General features: G+C 49.6%; 1 protein-coding gene and 1 non-coding gene across 13 annotated transcripts in view; both read right to left on the bottom strand.

Annotated features, from left to right (window-relative positions):
• The window catches only part of CHD4 (chromodomain helicase DNA binding protein 4), a 35146-nt gene continuing 14576 nt past the window's right edge, over window positions 1-20570 (bottom strand). For 4 of the 12 annotated variants that reach the window (XM_062194725.1, XM_062194731.1, XM_062194728.1 and 1 more), the window contains exons 23-40: window positions 17615-17739; window positions 17091-17328; window positions 16778-16953; window positions 12275-12455; window positions 12104-12190; window positions 11926-12014; window positions 11692-11825; window positions 11208-11352; window positions 10929-11094; window positions 10572-10669; window positions 10356-10485; window positions 9854-9925; window positions 9445-9582; window positions 9091-9199; window positions 8850-8982; window positions 2051-2249; window positions 652-815; window positions 1-515 (exon numbers count right to left, since the gene is read on the bottom strand). In XM_062194725.1, the coding sequence (XP_062050709.1) occupies window positions 498-515; window positions 652-815; window positions 2051-2249; window positions 8850-8982; window positions 9091-9199; window positions 9445-9582; window positions 9854-9925; window positions 10356-10485; window positions 10572-10669; window positions 10929-11094; window positions 11208-11352; window positions 11692-11825; window positions 11926-12014; window positions 12104-12190; window positions 12275-12455; window positions 16778-16953; window positions 17091-17328; window positions 17615-17739 (2402 nt within the window). In that variant the 3' untranslated portion in view covers window positions 1-497. Of the gene's footprint in view, window positions 516-651; window positions 816-2050; window positions 2250-8849; window positions 8983-9090; window positions 9200-9444; window positions 9583-9853; window positions 9926-10355; window positions 10486-10571; window positions 10670-10928; window positions 11095-11207; window positions 11353-11691; window positions 11826-11925; window positions 12015-12103; window positions 12456-16777; window positions 16954-17090; window positions 17329-17614; window positions 17740-20570 lie in introns of all 12 variants that reach the window. The other 8 variants (XM_062194726.1, XM_062194732.1, XM_062194729.1 and 5 more) reach the window with 4 other exon arrangements.
• Window positions 10755-10890, bottom strand: LOC133762667 (small Cajal body-specific RNA 11). The gene has a single exon (XR_009866334.1). It is a non-coding gene; the product is annotated as a small Cajal body-specific RNA 11 (non-coding RNA).

The following is a 20570-nucleotide window of genomic DNA, read 5'->3' as shown; positions in this document are numbered from 1 at the left end:
TTTATTTCACTCTAGCCGCACAGTGGCTGGAGCCGCTGGGTTCCTGGTATTAAAAAGATGCCAACAGAGGTAGCTGTGTCTCACCCAGGGGCCCGGCCCACTCTTGAATACCCCAAAAAGGAGAAAACACAAAATAAACCAGCAAAATAAAACCAAAAGGAGGAAGAAATTCAGATCATTTTCTTCAAGCCCGGCAGGAACCCACAACAGTTTGTGTGTAACAGACGTTACAGTGGGGAAAGCCAGGGTCCAGAAGGCCAGCCCGCCAGCTCCCTGCAGATGGCGCCGGCGCTACTGCTGCTGCCCGTGTCTCCAGCAGGAAGGGCACCACTGCCCCGCACTCCCTCCCCTCCCCAGTGCACGGGGGCTGTTCCTTTACAACATGGAAGATGGGCAGGAGGAAGGCGAGGGTCTCTCGGGCCCCCGGGGAGAAGCCGGGACAAGAGGAAGTGAGGAAGGTCACTGCTCAGCGGTGGAGGTGGTGTCAGGCTGGCTCTTCACTGCTGCTGGGCTACCTGGAGGAGACAAGACAGGGGGTCAGAACTTCGCGGGCCACAGGGATCCAGCCTGCCTGAGAACTCACTGACAGCAAAGTTACAGCTTCAGGATGGGTCTGTGGGAAGTGTTGGTGTGGAGAACCAATGATCCCACCTGCTGTGGCGGAGGCTCCGGTGCCCGGTTGGCCAGGCGGCTGAGAATGTTACGCTCTGACATCTGTAACCTCACAGCCACGGGAGGAATCCGGGCAATGGTCGCTGGGAGTCGAGTCACATCAGCTTTCATGTCACTCAGCAGCTCTTCCAGCTGTTTGAGAACTGCAGAGGGAAAACAGGGGTTGAGCTGTGCTGGGCAAGAAAGATGCTCTGGGGCCGGCGCTATGGCGGGGCAGGTAAAGTCGCCACCTGCGACGCTGGCATCCCACATGGGCACCGGTTCAAGTCCCTGCTGCCCCACTTTTGATCCGGCTCCCTGCTAATGCACCTGGGAAAGCAGCAGAGGCCAGCCCAGCATCCACATGGGAGACCTGGATGAATCTCTTGGGTCCTGGCTTCAGCCTTGGCTTTTGCCATTTGGGAGATGGAAGATCTCTGTCTCTCTCTCTAAACTCTGCGTTTCAAATAATTTTTTTTTTTTAAATGATCTCCATGGCCGGCGCCGCGGCTCACTAGGCTAATCCTCCGCCTGCAGCGCCGGCACCCCAGGTTCTAGTCCCAGTTGGGGCACCGGTTCTGTCCCGGTTGCTCCTCTTCCAGGCCAGCTCTCTGCTGTGGCCCGGGAAGGCAGTGGAGGATGGCCCAAGTCCTTGGGCCCTGTACCCACATGGGAGACCAGGAAGAAGCACCTGGCTCCTGGCTTCGGATTGGCACAGTGCCGGCCGAAGCGGCCATTTGGGGGGTGAACCAAGAGAAGGAAGACGTTTCTCTCTCTCTCTCACTAACTCTGCCTGTCCAAAAAAAAAAAAAAAAAAAGACCTCCCTTAGTGGACTAGCCCCAACACACACACTCCTCAATGACCAGTGACTGAGATACCTGATGATCTGGACTCCACCACACCCGAACCCTCATGCCCCATATTCATATCAGCTGTCCATGCTCATAGGCCTTTAAAATCGCCCAGCCCTCACACCCCCTGCTCGCGACTGTCTGCACTTCTTCCACTCGAGAGGAGTTTATTCCTGCTGTTTGCCTTCTGGATCTGTCCCCCACTTCCTTTATGACAGCCGCCTTTTCCTCACTTCACGCTCCACCTCCTCGTGCTGTTTTACTTTAAATAGAAGTGAATGTTGGAAAGGGTCTAGAATCTGCAGCGATCTGAAGAGGACATCCTAAGATCCCCGAGTGACACTGGATCTCTCTGTGCCACTCTGCACCAAGAACCTGCATGCTCTGAGGCCAGCCATGGCCGTCCTTGACTGCCTCTCGGACCTCGGCTCCCCAAGGAGGATGGCAAAGATCCTTGGTACGACCTGCACTCCCAAGTGGGCTCTGAAAAGGCTTCCGCGTGCTCTGGGTGGAGGCTGAATGAGCAGGAGGCAGGGGAGCCACTGGCTACCTTTGTGCAGGACCGCATTGGCTGGCTTGTTCCCTGCCATGGACTCCTTGGACAAGTGCTGGTGACTTTCTGCCAGACACTCGACTTCCGCGAAGCGAGTGTTCAGGGCCATGGAAGGGTGAGAAGGGTCCTCTGACATGTTCAGGTAGGCAGCGCGGCGCAGCTGTTCCTCGATCACCAGGGCTTGTTCCAAGAGCTGGACAGGGGATAAAGAGACAGAGTTGGACTGACACCCACTTTGCTCGCTGTTAATGGACCCCTCAGCTCACCGCTTCCTGCAGGTAATGAGAACTTAGGAAGAACGTCACGGCTGGCTCCCCAACACCACTCCTCACACCCCAGCAGTTCAACACTGCATTGCCACCTTCCTCCTGTTTGGAAGGACATGCTTTTAAAACCTTTACCTGTTGGGGTCTCTCTTAAGACAAAAAGGGTAAAAACACAGAGCTATTAACATTCTCATGTTTGTTTTGAGGTTGTTCTATGCACATTTTTTAACATAGCTGAGATCACACTAAATACATATCCACGTTATATTTTCAGAGTAAGCACCCAACTCCCTTTTACATTAACAACTCTTCAAAAACACACATAATGGTTAACGGTCATCCATCCTATGGATATACCTGTATCATTTAGGGTTTTTACTTTATAAAAATATTTTTGGTTATCTCCAACTCAATACCATTCCTTCTACCCCAAAAGGCAAACCTCCTATAGATTTACTGTGACTTTTGCATGTGCTTTGAAGGTTGGGAGTTGTTTCATATGCACATATGATTTACAGGATGATGTTTTATGGGTATAAAATGCTTTTTAGGGGCCGGCGCTGTGGCACAGTGGGTTAACACCCTGGCCTGAAGCACCAGCATCCCATATGGGCACCGGTTCTAGTGCCGGCTGCTCCTCTTCCGACCCAGCTCTCTGCTGTGGCCTGGGATAGCAGTAGAAGATGGCCCAAGTCCTTGGGTCACTGCACCCACGCGGGAGACCCGGAAGAAACTCCTGGCTCCTGGCTTCGGATCGACACAGCTCCAGCCATTCCGGCCATCTGGGGAGTGAACCAGCAGATGGAAGACCTCTCTTTCTGTCTCTACCTCTCTCTGTAACTCTGTCTTTCAAATAAATAAAAATAAATCTTGGGGTTGGCCCTGTGGCACAGCAGGTTAACGCCCTGGCCTGAGGTGCCAGAATCCCATATGGGCGCCGGTTCGAGTCCCGGCTGCTCCTCTTCCAATCCAGCTCTCTGTTGTGGCCTGGGAAAGCAGCAGAAGATGGCCCAAGTCCTTGGGCCTCTGCATCCCCGTGGGAGACCCGGAAGAAGCTCCTGGCTCCTGACTTTGGATCAGCGCAGCTCCAGCCGTTGCGGCCATCTGGGGAATGAACCATCGGATGGAAGACCTCTCTTTCTCTCTCTGCCTCTCCTCTCTCTGTGACTTTCAAATAAATAAAAATAAAAATAAATCTTAAAAAAATGCTTTTTAATATTTTCCTAATATTTTTAAAGGTCCCTTTGTGGTGTTAAGTGAACATGCATTTTGTTGCTTCTGCTAACGTTCTATGACATGAAGCCACATTCTACCTATCCACTTTCCCAATGTCAAACATTTAAACTGCCTCCAGGCAACCCCTCTCCCCCATCATACTGCAATGATACTCTTCCACCTGTTGCCTGATGGGGCCACGGGCAAGGTTCTTTAAAATATATTCCAGAAGCCAGCACTGTGGTACAGCCCACCATTTAAAATGCTGACACCTGCTCCACTTCCGATCTAGCTCCCTGCTAAACAGCCGGGAAGGCAGCTCAAGTGCCTGGGCCCCTGCCACTACGCGGGAGACCTGGATGGAGTTTCTGGCTCCTGGTTTCAGCCTGACTCAGCTCCAGTGCTTGTGGCCATTTGAGGAGCAAACCAGCAAATGGAAGCTATCTCTCCCCTACCACCCACTACCTTTCAAATAATAAAGAATTTTTCAAAATAAACAGGCAGAATATTGGTTCTTAACTTATGAGAATTATCTTAGAGTCAGTCAATGAGAAGCCAAGAAAAAGTACGGTATGAGAATGGGTTGTTGTTTCTTCCACAAGATCTGACTCTGTCTCCTCTTTCTCTAACTCTGTCTTTCAAACAAATAAATCAGTCTTTTAAAAAATAAAATAAGGGGAGGCCGGCGCTGTGTTGCAACGGGTTAACACCCTGGCCTGAAGCGCAGGCATCCCGTAAGGGCGCTGGTTCGAGACCCGGCTGCTCCACTTCTGATCCAGCTCTCTGCTGTGGCCTGGGAAAGCAGTAGAAGATGGCTCAAATGCTTGGCCCCCTGCACTCGTGTGACAGACCTGGAAGAAGCTCCTGGCTCCTGCTTCGGATCGGCGTAACTCTGGCCGTTGCAGTCAACTCTCTCTGCCTCTCTCTCTCTCTGCTTCTCCTCTCTGTGTAACTCTGACTTTCAAATAAATAAATAAATCTTTAGTCCCGGTTGGGGCACAGGATTCTGTCCCAGTTGCTCCTTTTTCGGTCCAGCTCTCTGCTGTGGCCCGGGAGGGCAGTGGAGGATGGCCCAAGTGCTTGGGCCCTGCACCCGCATGGGAGACCAGGGGGAGGCGCCTGGCTCCTGGCTTCAGATCGGCGCAGCGCCGGCCGCAGTTGCCATTTTGGGGGTGAACCAACGGAAGAGGAGGGCCTTTCTCTCTGTCTCTCTCTCTCTCTAACTCTGCCTGACCAAAAAAAAAAAAAAATTTTTTTTAAAATAAATAAATAAGTAAGAGAGCCAGCACTGTGGCGTAGTGGGTAAAGCCGCCACCTGCAGTGCTAGCATAATCCCATATGGGCGCCAGTTCATGTCCCAGCTGCTCTACTTCTGATCCAGCTCTCTGCTGTAGCCTGGGAAAGCAGAAGAAGATGGCTCAAGTCCTTGGGCCCCTGCACCCGCATGGGAGACCTGGAAGAAGCTCCTGGCTCCTGGCTTCGGATTGGCACAGCTCCGGCCATTGTGGCCAACTGGGGAGTGAACCAGCGGATGGAAGGCCTCTCTCTCTCTTTCTGCTTCTCCTTCTCTCTCTGACTTTCAAATAAATAAGTAAATCTTAGAAAAATAAATAAAATAAGAGGCCAGCACTGTGATGTAGTGAGTAAAGCCATCGCCTGCAGTGCTGGCATCTCATATGTGCGCAGGTTCGAGTCCTGGCTGCTCCACTTTTAATCCAGTTCCCTGATAGCTTTGGAAAGCAGCGGAAGATGGACCAAGCCCCTGTACCCCAACACCCACATGGGAGACCTGGATGAAGTTCCTGGCTCCAGGCCTCGGTCTGGCTGAGCCCTGACCATTGCAGCCATCTGGGGAATAAACCAGCAGATGCAAGACCTCCGTCTCTCCTTCTCTCTCTGTAACTCTGCCTTTCAAATAAATAAGTAAATCTAGGGAAAAGAGATGCAGCTCCACTGGGGCCTAGTCATTCGCCCCAATAGAGTCTCCTTCACCAACTGCCTCTTTATGCCCTAACCAGTGAGCATGTTTCAGGTTCAGCCTTTGGCCCAAAGCTCTTCCGTTAGAACAGTCTCCCACAGTCTCTCTCCTCTGCCAGCGCCAGCCAGCACCTCTATGCAGCTGCTTCTCAAGCACGCATCTGGAGTGCGGATGACTGGCCCCACTCACAGATGGTGCGGGAGCCAGTGGGAGACTACTGACTTGTAAGAAACACTGAACGATTTGTCTAAAACTGAATTTATCATTCTCTTCAAACCACTCCCTCTCCTCTAAAATGGCCATTTAGGGGCTGGCACTGTGGCACAGGGGGTAAAGCCACCACCTGCAGCACTAGCATCCCATACATGCACCAGTTAGCATCCTGGCTACTCCACTTACAGCTCCTTGCTATTGTGGCTGGGAAAGCAGCAAAAGATGGCCCAAGTACTTGGGCCCCTGCACCCACATGAGAGACCCGAAAAAGCTCCTGGCTCTGGCCTGGGTCAGCACTGGCTGTTGTGGTCATTTGGGGAGTGAACCAGTGGATGAAGATCCCTCTTTCTGTGCTTCTCTATAACTCTGCCTTTTGAATAAATCAATCTTTTTTAAAAATAATAAAATAAAAATAAATTGATCATTTAACTTTCTGACGCAGGCTCAAAACACCAGTTATTTTTGGAGTCTCACTCCTTTGTACCTCAGATCCACGAAATCAGGAGTTGACAAACTAGCTTGGGAGCCAAATATGCCCCACTGTCAGTTTTGTAGGGCTCAAGAGCTGACTCTGGGTTGCATATCTTTAAATGGTGGGAAGAAAGTAAAAGTAAAATGATTAAATGCCTTGTGAAAATTACATGAGGGCTGGCGTTGTGCAGTGGGTCACGGTGCTGCTTGTAGACATTAGCCGGCCATATGGTAGTTCTGGTTCCTACCTCGGCTGCTCCACTTCTGATCCAGCTCCCTGCTAATGTGCCTGGGAAAGCAGTGGAGGACGGCTCAAGTGCTTGGGAACTGCCATCATGTGGGAGACCCGGATGGAGTTCTAGGCTCCTGGTTTTGGCCTGGCCCAGCCCCACCTGCTGCAGCCATTTGGGGAGTCAAACAGCGGTTGAAAGATCTGGCTTCCCCTCTTCTCTCTCTGTCACTCTGCCTTTCAAATAAATAAATAAATCTTTATAGAAAAAAAATGACATGAAATCCAAGTTTTAGTGTCCACATACAAACTTTTACTGGGACACACTCATACTGATTTGTCTGTGAAAATCACCCATAGCTAGTCACACAACGAGAGTTGAGTATTTGCAGTTTTAATTGTACATCCCACAAAGCCTGGAAATATTTAGTATCTAGGCCTATTAATAGCAAAGTTTGCGCCGGCCCCGTGGCTTAACAGGATAATCCTCCGCCTTGTGGCGCCAGCACACCGGGTTCTAGTCCCGGTTGGGGCGCCGGATTCTATCCCGGTTGCCCCTCTTCCAGGCCGGCTCTCTGCTGTGGCCCGGGAAGGCAGTGGAGGATGGCCCAAGTCTTTGGGCCCTGCACCCACATGGGAGACCAGGAGAAGCACCTGGCTCCTGGCTTCGGATCAGCGAGATGTGCCAGCCGCAGCGGCCATTGGAGGGTGAACCAACGGCAAAAAGGAAGACCTTTCTCTCTGTCTCTCTCTCTCACTATCCACTCTGTCAAAAAAAAAAAAGCAAAGTTTGCTAATCTGTACAGTAAATCACTCAGTCTTATAAATTCTTCAGTGCTTTGTTTCCTGTACCCTTATCGTTTTATTCATTTCCCTACAACCAGCACAACAGCCCAGGCCCTTAACACCTCATGAGTTCATCATCTCACGACTGCATCTCCATTTCCCTGGGTCCTACCAAAACTCAGCCCAAACCTCCAATGGCTGTCCAGTAACACAGGGCAGAGGCCAAGCTCTCACCTGGTGCCAACAACCCACCTACTGATTCCTAGCCCTTACCCCTCTCTTTCCAACAACCTACCTCCCACTGTTAACATGTTTTCTACAGCTCAGCTGGGCTATCTACTGCTCACGAACACCTAAGCTTCCTGTCTCCACAGCTCTGTCCAAACTCATCCCTTTGCCATCCATTTCTACCTGACATCTCCAGCCCATTCCTCAAAAGCCAATGGCAACGCCAGAATCTCCATAAGCCCATTTGTGTATTCCCTCCCTGCTTCTCCAGTCCCTCGGGGGACTTTCTTAGAGCATTCGGCATTGGCCCCCCCGAAACACAGGAAAGCAATCACTCAACCACATATTTGCTTCCCCTGGAAGCCGAGAGCCCCCTGAGAAAAGGCACCTACCCTATTTGTCTCTGTACCCCTGTACCAATCATTGTTTGGCACATAACCTCTATTTTTTATTTCCCCAATTAAACTCACACTCAGCTTAAGAAACACGTGTCTTGTTTTCATAGCACTCCATTTCTCTACACATACAATGCCCTCAACAAGCATCCAGAATCCCAAGTGAGGCTCCCTTCAGTGGCCATAGGCCTTGTGGTTCTGAAAACAGAGCTTGGGGCTGGTGGTGTGGTATGGCGGGTAAGTGCAGTGCCAGCATCCCATAGGGGAACTGGTTTGAGTTCCAGTTGCTCCACTTCTTATCCAGCTCCCTGCTAATGTGCCTGGGAAAGCACTGGAAGATGGCCCAAGTGCTTGAACCCCTGCACCCACACGGGAGACCAGGAGGAAGCTCCTGGCTTTCGAACTGGTCCAGCTCCGGCCATTGTGGCCGTTTGGGGAGTGACCAGTGGATGGAAGATCTCTGTGTCTCTCTCTTTCCCTCTGTAACTCTTTCAAATAAATAAATAAATCTTTTAAAAAAGGAAGAAAGGGAGGGCGGGAAGAAGGAAGGAAAGAAAGGAAGGAAGGAAAGAAGGAAGGAAAATGGAGCTCTACTCTCACATTTCCACTTCACACCCAGTCCTCCGCTTTATCCACACAGTAGGCACTCTTTGACCCATAAAAAAAGGGCCAAAGCCCCCGACACCCCTACCTCTTCAGAGAGGCAATTCAACACCACCTCTGTGTCTCTCCCAAACACCGCAGCCTGCAGGGCTCCCATGACAACGCCCTGTACTAGTCTGCATCACTCACGGACACACAGCCATCTACAGCTCTTTTCCAGTTGGCAGTCAAGTCTGTGCGTCTTCCACTTAAGTTACTTGGGAGCAAAGCCTTTCATGGGATACAGAAAACTATTGCTCAATAAATACTGTTGAGTGTGGCTGAATGAACCAACCCTCTTCCCTCACCGACCATTCTTCATGTTAAAGTTCTGTCCCTTAAATGCCACACTCCTCCCCGTGCTGCTCACCTTGAACCTTCGAGCTAGGAACTTATTCTTGATTTCTAAGAAATTGCCACGATTCATTTCACCCTTGAAAGGCTCATTGAGGATGGCATAGCGAGGGTCATTCTGGATGTCCTGCCACCGGGCATAGCCGTGGCTATTAGCAAAGTGCTCAGGAAAAACCAACAAGGAACCTTAGAGCCTCGTATCGAGGGACTCCAGAACCCTTCACCACGACCTCGGTGCACACTCAGGCAAAGGATACTTGATGATGCCAGCCAGCAGCCAGTAGTCGTGCCGCCGATGCCAGATCTCATAGGTCTTCTTGGTGACTGTGGCTGCCCGCTCCTCATTCTGCCAAAGGGAGTGCAACTCTGCGGAGGAATTCAGGGGAGGCGGGAGAGCAGGAGAAGACAAACACCTGTGAGAAGTCAGCCCTCTGTGTACTCCTGCCCTCCCCGCAGGGACCACCCCCGTAGACTTTGCTTCTGGCTAACACAGAACCCGGAGGGGGCACAATCAGCCTGGCATTCCTCCCCGGGGACAGGTCCAGTTTCTGACAACAGCCCCCACTGCACCTCTGATCCTTCTGACCCCAGCAGGCTCTGCATTTCCGTACCAGTAAAACCACCATCCGCAATATTGAACATGAAGCGCTGCTTAATATTTTTCTTCTGCTTCTCATCATTCAGTTCCTTAGGGGTCTCTCCATTCTGAAGCATCACTTCCTTTTTCTCTTCTTCTTCCTTCTTCTCTTCTACAGGAGATGCAAAGGAAAACGTCAGCTCCACACTACATCCTCCAAGATGCTCAGCCACCTCCACCCTCCTCCTCACAGGTGTCTTTGCAGACCCAGAAAAGGTACCAGCAGCTCACTGACAATCAAATACAGGGACAGAGAGAGAGAGAGAGCCTCTTATTTGGGGATAAAAACAGCCACGGAGCTGTGGAAGTGCAGGCAGGGGAAAATAAACTCGCTGCCTCTGGTTTTAGAGTTCTTCTACCCCCCCGCCAGGTCCTGCACTCACCTTTGTCCTCCACCACAATAGGGGTCAGATCCAGTGCTGACTTCTCCTCCACCTTCTCCACATCGGCAACCCCTGCAGGCACAGACACAGAGAATCATGAATGAGGAAGGCTCCCCTCCGTTCCACACTATTATCCAACCACAACCGTCCCACACCTAAACCTCTGTCATGAAGGTCATGAAGCAGGGCCAGTGCTATGGCGTAGTAGGTTAGTGCTGCGGCACCAGCATGCCCAGTGCCAGTTCAAGTCCCGGCTGCTCCACTTCCCATCCAGCTCCCTGATGTGGCCTGGGAAAGCAGTGGAAGATGGCCCAACTCCTTGGGCCCCTGCACCCATGTGAGAGACCCGGAAGAAGCTCCGGCTCCCGGCTTCAGATCGGCCCAATTCTGGCCAATATGGCCATTTGGGGAGTGAATCAGAGGATGAAAGACCTCTCTCTCTCTCTAACTCTGCCTTTCAAATAAATAAATCTTAAAAAATAAGAAAAGAAAATGGGGTTACCTTTGGGCTCCATCTCCATAGGCTCCTCTGTTCTCTCCTTCACCTCTGCCTTTTCTACTTTCTCCTCTCCCTCAGGAGGTTCACCAACAACCTTCTCATCCTCTGAGGCAGGGGCAGAGGGCTGTGTACACTTCAAAAGAAACAGAGACAGAAGATGAAGCAGACAGGCTAGCGTCCACCCGCCTGTAGTGTGACACCGGCCACCCCGCCTCTCACCTCCATGGGGGCCTCGGGGGCTGCAGGTTTAACCTCCTTTTCACCTTCTGTGCTCTCTTCTTCTTTGACGCTATTTTCTTCTATCTTTATCCCATCCTCTGCAGACCAACAGGAGACAATCAATTACGAAGGAAGTCGTAGATCAGAGAGGTGGCCACGCTTTCCCCATCTGTCTCATCTTAAATTGTCCTCTCGTGCCTTTAAGAACCAGCCCCATTCTTAGGACGGCCTCCTAAACTGAGAGGGAGCGTGCTGTGTGTCCCGCCGGACTCCCCTGTGAGAACTGGGCACAGGCGAGGAGAGGCACAGGCCAGGACAAGGAGACAGGGACAAAAGTGACACGACAGGCAGACTTACCAGCAGGTGGGACAGGTGCAGGAGTATTGGGTTGTGTGTCCCCAGGAGTAGAGGGTGTAGGAGTCTTTGGGGAGGGCGACCCAGGCTGGGACATTTTCTTGTTTTCCTCTACTTCAGCCAGTTCGGGCATGCTCCAGCGCCCATTAACATGTTCAAATTCCTGAACCTGTGACCACAGGACAAGACGCTGAAGACCCAGGTCCAGCCCTAGGCTCCTCTCCTGCTGGCCCCCCAGTTTCCCTTGAAACCTTTACTAATGGAGAGAAGTTTGATGCTCACCTTCTTGCGAATCAAGGACATCACACCGATTCTAGTGAGGACATGCTGACGGGACAGGCCTTCTCGGGGCACACCATCGGCAAAGGTCTCAGCCCCATCTGCTCCAGGCTCGCACAAATGCCGCATAAATAGAGAGACATAGGCCCTGTAGCAATGCAGAGAAGCGAGTTAGGCAGGGAGTGCAGCAACTCCTAGATCAGACCCTTTGCCAACCAGTTAGGCCTTGACAGGCAATGACCCAGCTCCCCCTTGAAGTAAAGCCCACCAGCACGGGGAGGGGGGCTGGTCTGCAGGCTCTGTATAGCCCCCCAGGTTCTCTTCCAGGAAAGCTACAAACACAAGAAACTCCCATTACAAGTGGCTTCACCTGCCAACGTCAGCAGAGCAAAGAGCCTGTTTCCCTGGACAGCCCAGACCAGTACCACGCAAAGACCCAACAGCAGAAGTCCTTGCTCTAGACTGGTTGTCCTGGCCTTCAACTCACTTGAACTCTTTCTCTGACTTGCCTCGCAGATCTCTCACGAGCCACTGGGTGGTGAAAGCATCCTGAGGTGGCATCCCATAGCGCATAATTGCATTAAGAAAGGCTTTTCGCTGACGAGCATTAAAACCAAGTACCTGGGGGGAAAGGAAATCCAGGTGAATGGGAGCAGGTCTCACTTCATGGAAGACACAATACCAGGTACTCGGCACCCCAACAGAATCGTACAGCACTTACTTCAATATTCCCCCCAACTCGGGCCAACAGAGGAGGCAATGGCTTATCTTTATCGTTCCGCAGGCCCTTGCGACTGGGCCTGCGGGGAGCTGCAAGAACAAAGGGATGTGTGAGTGACACTGGTGGGACAGCACATAAAGCACTACTGAGCCAACCAGCAGCAAAGCACAGCCCTCACCTTCTGAGCGTTCATCAAAGTCTTCATCACCTTCCTCTGAGGCCACCGAGTAATCGGACTGGTTGTCGGACTGGTCGTCCTGCCAATCTGGAGGGAGAGAGGGCAGATGAGCGGGGCCCACTGCTCTAGTGGAACGGCCCATGGGTGGGGGGCGGGGCCGGCCACACACACCTCGGTCCTCCTGGGAGCCATCATTGTAGTTGACCTGTTTACGGATTCTTTTTCCTTTGCCCAGATTTCGGGCTAGATCTTCTTGCTGCTGCTCATAATGGTGCCGCAGCAATTTCTCCCAGTAGTCAGGATCCACACTTTCTTCCTGTTTTATGATTTCCCGTTCTACCTCCTCTTCCTCCTGGGACAGAGGGTGGGCCAGGACTCAGGGGTGCTGAATTCAGCACCACCAGCTACCCCTGGCCCTCACGGTTCCCATTCTGCTAGCTCCTTTTCACAACTGGCCTCTCGAGTACTTGGCATGCCTGCTGGGACCTAAGAACTTAGAAGAGATTTAATGGACAGGACAGGCGCCTCATAATTACACAGAGTAGGAGTCCACACACTGAAGAAGCACACGTGTCGGAGCTGTTATCTCAAGAGAGGGAGGAAGGGACAGTGTGCTTTCTTCTAGCCCTTTCCACTGAGACGCACAGAGTTGGGAGGCAGCAAAAGAAAGGAAAGAAAGGTTAGCAAGGCAGAACGGAGAAGCTTCTGTAATACTGCAAAAGAGCTTCAGAGATAAAACTGAAGGGCCACAAGCCCTGTGCTCTTCATAAACTTCACAGAAGTTTACCAACTATCTGCAAAAAACAAAACAACAAGATTATATATATCCTCTCATGCTTCTCTGAAAGTCTTATAAAAAGTTGTTATTTTCAGACATTTCATGATCATTGATTAATTCCTAATCATTTATACTAGAATTAAGCTAGTGCTAATAGCATAATATTAAAAACAAACTAGGTGGTCCATCATTATGCAACTAACTGAAACTCAAAATACAAATTTATCCAAAATCCAAAACTCAATTCTCAAGAGGATTCAGATTTGAGATTTCTGACTTTCCAATTAGGCAGGCTCAGCTGCAAAGTGCACACAAATATTCCGAGATCTGAGCCCTCCAGCAGCTGAAACACTTCTGGTCCCGGGCGTTTCAGGGAAGTAACACTGTCCTTCCAAACAAGGACATAATATTCAGCGAGAAATTAGGGGGGCCTTTATGTTCTGATTCCTGTTTATCTCCCAGATTCACTAAGTATACAAAAGCAAGGTGAAAACATCACATACCATGAATTACTTTAGTGCTTAAAAGTAAAAAAGGTGTTTGTGTGCATACAGATGTGTGCATATGTGTACACAGGGTATGAACATGTGCATGTATAATTTGTAGGCACATAAAATATTTTTGGCAAGACAGGTAAGAAGCTGAACATCAGTTTCCCCTCCCCCCAGAGAAGGAAAGTAGGCAGGTAGAGCAGAGAGTGAGATACTTTTGTGTCTTCTGAAACTGAACCACGTGACCACCTTGTATCTGTTGAAATTTAAACCATATGACTTACTACTTATTCAAACAATAAAACTGAAAACTATTTTCAAAGTACACAGCAGCTGTGGTCACTACCCAACAATAACTTGTGCTCCCGTGCAGTCACTAGCAGGGAGGACCAAGTGGGCGCACGCTGTCCCAGCCAGTCATGCCCAGGTGCACACACTGCTGTGGAAAGGCACGCAGAGCACCCAGTCAGCTGGGCAATTTCTGACTGAGTGCCGCTGGTCTAGAGACCTATGTCAGACTTCTCAGCCACAGGCATACATAGACTGAGGTTAGCAGCATCACCTTCAAGAGCAAAGACAACAGTTATAAATGAGAAAAACACAAGAATGTTTCTGGGTCAAAAGGATGAGAAAAGATGTCAGAGATAACTAAACACCTCTTTCTGCCAATTCAAAGAACCCCAAGTTCAATGGTTTAAAGGAGACCAGAGGAGAAAGCCAACTTTATTTTTCAATAAATATTTTAAATATTTATTTATTTGAGAGGCAAAGGGAGAGACAGAGAGATCAGCCATCTGCTGGTTCACTCACCAGTGCCCACAACAGCCTGGTCTGGACCAGGTTGAAACCAGGAGCCAAGATCTCCATATGGGTCTCCCACACAGGTGGTCAGGACCAAGCACTTGGATCATCTTCTGCTGCCTCCCAGCACATTAACAAGGAGCTGACTCAGAAACAGTGCAGCCGGGACTCAGCTGGCACTCTGTCTGCTGTGGGATGCCGGCACTGCAGGGGGCCACTTATCCTGCTGCACAACAGCAGTCCCTCACTCCTCATTGTTATACTCTATCATTTATGAGGAAAAAGATTACCACTCGTGCATTGTTTCTTGGTTTTTACTATAAAAGACCAAGAAATGGAAAAGAAGTTTTAAAAAAAAAAGAGAGATTTTAATCTTTCAAAAACATAAGGGGAGGGGTAGGTGTCTGAGGCAGTGGGTAGGGAAGCCTGGGCACCCAGGCACTGTATCACAGCACCTGGTTTGAGTGTTGGCTCCTCTGTTTCAGATGCAGCTTCCTGCTAATCCAGTCCCTGGGAGGCAGCAGGTGACAGCTCAACACATCAGGATCCTGTCCCATGGGGGAGATGTGGATCGTGGATCGAGTGATGGGCTCCTGGCTTCAGACTGGTCCAACCCTGACTATTGCAGACATTTGGAAATGACGAGGGCTCTGTCTGTCTCTCTGCCTTTCAGATAAATAAACACTGGAGGACATTGCAGCACAACAGGTTAAGCCAGCATCCCATACAGGAGTGCTGCACAGCAGGCTAACCCATCACCTATGATGCCAGCATCCCATATAGGAGAGTGCTGGTTTCAATCTCTCTTGCTCTGCTTTCAATCCAGGTTGCTTCTAATGTGCCTAAAAAGGCAGAGGAAGACGGCTGTAGCACTTAGGCCCTGCCACCCATGTGAAAGACCAAGATGAGATTCCTGGCATCTGGCTTTTACCTGGCCCAATCTGGCTGTTGCAGCCACTTGGGGAATAAACCAGCTATCAGAAGATCTCTGTCTCTCCCTCTGTCACACTGGGAACCAGCAGGTTCATCTGCTGCTTGTGACACCAGCATCCTCTAACAGAGCACCACAGCACCAGTTTAAGTCCTGGCTGCTCTGCTTCCAATCCAGCTTCCTGCTAATGAACCTGGAAAAGCAGCAGCATATGGCCCAAGTATCTGGGCCCCTGCCACCCACGTGGGAGACCCAAGAGGGAGTTCCTGGCTCCTGACCCAGCAAATGCAACCATCTGGGGAGTGAACCAGTGGACAGAAGCTCTGTCTCTCCCTCTCTTTCAAATAACCAACTCTTTAAAAACTAACAAATCAAAATAAAATAAAAAACCCACAATAAGATATATTACCTAGGTATATATCTTACCTCTTCCTTTTGTTCCAAACAGGCTTGAGGTAGTATTTGAAACACTTTTTTTTTTTTTTAAATACAGTAATAAAATGCTTAAGAAAAAATGAAATTCTGGGGTTGGCACTGTGGCATAGTAGGTTAAGTCTCTGCCTGCAGCGCCAGCATTCCATATAGGCACCAGTTCATGTCCTTGGCTGCTCCTATTCTGACCCAGCTCTCTGCTTTGCCCTGGGAAAGCAGCAAATGGCTCAACTTCTTGGGTCCCTGTACCCAAGTGGGAGACCCAGAAGAACCTCCTGGCTCCAGCTCCTGATCAGCCCAACTCCAGCCATGGCAGCCATTTGGGGAGTGAACCAGCAAATACAAAATCGGTCTCTAACTCTGCCTCTCAAATAAATAAAACCTTAAAAAAAAAATTGAAGGCCGGCGCCGTGGCTTAACAGGCTAATCCTCCACCTTGCGGCGCCGGCACACCGGGTTCTAATCCCAGTCAGGGCGCCGGATTCTATCCCGGTTGCCCCTCTTCCAGGCCAGCTCTCTGCTATGGCCCGGGAAGGCAGTGGAGGATGGCCCAAGTCCTTGGGCCCTGCACCCGCATGGGAGACCAGGAGAAGCACCTGGCTCCTGGCTTCGGATCAGCAACATGCGCCAGCCGCAGCGGCCATTGGAGGGTGAACCAACAGCCAAAAGGAAGACCTTTCTCTCTGTCTCTCTCTCTCTATCCACTCTGCCTGTCAAAAAAAAAAAAAAATTTGAGATTCTGAAGAGCCAATGTAACTGTTCTGAGTGTGAAATCTGGCTGTCAATTTCCTGACAGCCAAGCCACAGATACTGCTACAGCACACCTGTCCCCACCCCAAGGCACAAATGATGCATTTCCAGGCCCAGCCCAGGACCTGGCTGCGCAGCTCCTTGTTCCTGAGCGCTGCCTGACACCAGTGCCCTCAGAAGCTCTGGAGCACCTCCTGCCACCGACCACAGCACGCGGTGGGCTCTCCCAGCCAGTTCTCCCAGATGTTGAGAACCTCGCTTTTGCACACGGGCTGACACCACGCTCCACCTCACAGACGTTCTTGAGCTACTTCACTTCACTGATACAAAACTTCCTTTAACATAAAGTCTCTGTTTTCAAAGGAAAAGGTATACCAATTCACATGTGAATTTACAGTAGGTATTTTCCTCTCATCTCGAGTACCGTCCTGGACTCAGTCCGATTTCCAGACCAGTCACCAAGCCCAGCACTGCCCTGGACTCGTACTCACCCCCATCTCTTCTTCCCGCACCACATACTGGGCCACTTTGAATGAGCTCAGATATTCATTCATGCCCTGCAACTCCGTGTCTTCTGTCTCATCCTGGTTGCGGTCCAGCAGTCGTTCAATGGCCTTATCATCATAGTGGATAACACTGCTATCTTCTCCCTCTTTGTTGTCTCCTCCTGTAAGAATCAGGGGCCCATAACCCCAAAGTCAGCTTCAGCAGCTGCCGTGGAAAAAGCAGGTCCCATAGGAGACCCTGGCATCAGACATTCCCATCCCTCAGAGAGGCTGAAATTCAAGTTCCTGACCAGCTCACCTCCATCTGTGGCTTCGTCCTTAAACAGTTCCTCAGTGCCAAATTTGAGGATATCATCAAGCTCCTGCTTGGACATGGATCCAGTCTTGGAGCCCAGCCCAGGCCGCACCACAAGATGCGTCAGCATCATCTTCTTCTTTGCCACCTGCGTGATGCGCTCCTCCACTGACGCTCGGGTCACAAATCGGTAGATCATCACCTTCTTATTTTGTCCAATGCGGTGCGCGCGGCTGAAAGCCTGGAGATGAGCAGGAAACAAAGCCAGAGACCTATTTTCCTGCTGCCACATTTGCCTTCATGTGAAACTTTCTTTCACACTCCTGCCCCCAGACACTGCCCTCTATTATCATGTTGCCCAAAATAGGGCCATAGCTAACCCAAGTCTCTAGCTCACAGTAGGGTAAATGACATAAAAAGAATCTGGTATTTCTCACTTAAACAACTAATTCCAGATGTGGAGTCCTCACAAAGAATCCAGCATTTCCAGCAAGTTGATGCATGCCACTGCTGTGGCCTCTGCTCACCTGGATATCATTATGAGGGTTCCAGTCAGAGTCATAGATGATAACTGTGTCTGCAGTGGCCAGGTTGATTCCAAGGCCCCCAGCTCGAGTGGAAAGCAAGAAGCAGAACTGCTGAGCACCCGGTGCTAAAAAAAAGAACAACAACAAAAGGATGAGAACTGTGTCCAATTCCAATTAATGAAAGTAGAAGGAAGTCAGAAACACAAAACCTCATTAGTCAAATACCACAGGAACAATGATTGCAAGTAAAGTCCACCAGTGGATACTGAAATCCATGTATAAGTTTAAGAAACTGGACATTAGCATAATCTCTAATATCTCAAGACACTTACCACATCCAATGGGAAGAAGAGTAACTTGTTAAACAGCACCTTAACCAACTGTCATCCAATAATGAGACCTAAGGACATGGTGTCCATCCCCCAAACACAGCATCATTTTTGCAGCCCTCTTGCCCTAATCTAATCAAGAGAAGCCATCAGACAAAACCAAATCAGATATTCTATAAAACAATTGACCAGTATTCACAAGCATTACATCAGGCTGTTGCATAAAGGTTAAGATGCTGCCTTGGGCTGCCCACATCCCTTCTCAGACTGCCTGGGTTCAAGTCTTGGCTCTGCTCCAGCTCCCAGCATCCTGCTAATGCACACCCTGGAAGGTAACTGATGACAGCTCAAGTGGCTGCATCTCTGCCACCCATGTGGAAAACCTGGACCGAGTTCCTGCCTCCTGGCTTTGTCATGGCTCAGCCCAGGATGTTGCAGGCATTTGGGGAGTCAGTCTAGCTTTCTCTTTGCCTCTCAAATAAATCAATCAAATTTTTAAAATTTAGGGGCTAGCATTTGGCCTAGGTTAAGGCACCAGTTGGAACTCCTGCATCGCATTTTGTAGTGTCTGCGTGCAAGTCCCAGCTCTCCAGCTTTCTCATCATGCACCTGAACTACAGTTCACTCACTTTCTGACAAATAAAAATATATACTTTTTAATTCACAGAAAAGCATCTAGGGGCTGGTATTGCAGCACAGTGGGCAAAGCCACCAACTGTGAAACTGGCATCCCTTGCCACCCACCTGATTCTCCCTAACTCTGACTTTCAAATAAATAAATCTAAAAAAAAAAAAGAAAGAAAGAAAGAAAGAGTGGCCAGTGTTGTGGCACAGCAGGTTAAATCCCTGGCCTGAAGCACCAGCATCTCAAATGGGCGCCAGTTCTAGTCCCAGCTGCTCCTCTTCCAATCCAGCTCTCTGCTATTGCCTGGGAAAGCAGAAGACGGCCCAAGTCCTTGGGCCCCTGCACCCACGTGGGAGACCCGGAAGAAGCTCCTGGCTCTTGGCTTCGGATCAGCACAGCTCCAGCCGTTGCAGCCATCTGGGGAGTGAACCCGCGGATGGAAGACCTCTCTCTCTGTCTCTACCTGTCTCTGTAACTCTTTCAAATAAATAAATCTTAAAAAAAAAAAAAAAAAAGAAAGAAAGAAAGAAAAAAGGAAAGAATGAATGAATGAATATCTAGGACTGGCATTGGCACTGTGGTACAATAGTTTAAGCTGCCATCTACAACATCAGCATCCCATATGGGCTCCAGTTTGAGTCTCAGCTGTTCCACTTCCAATCTAGCTCCCTATTAATGTACCTGGGTAAGCAGCACGAGATGGCCCAAGTGTTTGGGCCCTTGCTACTCACATGGGAGACCCAGTTGCATTTCCAGCTTCTGAATTTGACCTGGCCCAGCCCTGGCCACTGTGGCCACTTGGGGAGTAAGCCAGTGGATAGAAGATCAGTATCTTTCTCGCTCTCACTCTGCCATACCCCCCTTTCAAATGGTAGAGTGAAGGAGGGAGGGAAAAGGAAAACAAAAAAGAAAAAAAGTATCAGAGTCCTAAAACAAAGGGGAAAAATCAAGAACGTTACAGGAGGAGGCATAATAACTCAATGCAATGTAGGATCTGGGACTGGATGATCCTGGAAAAGAAAAACATTAAGGGAAAAAGTGAGGACATTCACTTAGGTTTTAGTTTAAAATATAATCCCAAAATTAATTTCCTGTGTCCATAATTGTATTTTTGCTATACAAGGAATCTTCAAAAAGTACACAAAAATTTGTTTTATGGAAATAGGCATTTAGTCTAACAGTAAAAAGTCTACATCCCTGAGCCAGCGCTGTAGCTTAGTAGGTTAAGCATCCACTTGTGGCGCCGGCATCCCATACAGGCACCAGTTGGAGTCCCAGCTGCTCTACTTCCAACCCAACTTCCTGCTGATGGCCTGGGAAAACAATGGAAGATGGCCCAAGTGCTTGGGCCCCTGCACCCCTGTGGGTAGACCCAGAGAAAGCTCCTGGATCCTGGCTTCAGATCGGCCCAGCTCCAGCCATTATGGCCATTTGGGGAATGAATCAGTGGGTAGAAGACCTCCCTCTCTATATATAACTCTGTATCTCAAGTAAATAAATTAAAAAGTTTACTTTAAAAAAAAAAAGTCTACATTCTCCCAGAGTACCTAGGTTCAATAACCACTTTTGATTCCTGACTCCAGCTTCCTACTAATGCAGACCCTAGGAGACAGCAGGTGATGGGTAAAGTAATTAGGTTCCTGCTACCCACATGGGAGACCTGGTCCCAACTCCAGGCTTCCACCTTGGCTTACCACTAAATATCATGGGCATTGGGAAGTGAACCAAAAGATAGAATCACTCTCCTGCCTTTCGAATAATATTTTAAATGGGTATTATGAAAAAACTATGCACAGATTTAAATTTTTGTATCAATAAACTTACCTATTAATTTCATTTTCCATAAACTTTTTTTTAAAGATTCATTTTAATTTATTTGAAAGACAGAGTCACAGAGAAAGGTAGAGACACAGAGAGGTCTTCCATCCACTAGGTTAGCCCCAAATGGCCACAACAGCCAGAGCTGAGCAAATCCAAAGCCAGGAGCTCCTTCCGGACCTCC

This window comes from Lepus europaeus, chromosome 6 (assembly GCF_033115175.1).
Source record: "Lepus europaeus isolate LE1 chromosome 6, mLepTim1.pri, whole genome shotgun sequence".
NCBI lineage: Eukaryota > Metazoa > Chordata > Mammalia > Lagomorpha > Leporidae > Lepus > Lepus europaeus.
The sequence above is the reverse complement of the archived record's forward strand: the minus strand, read 5'-3'. Positions and strand labels throughout refer to the sequence as shown.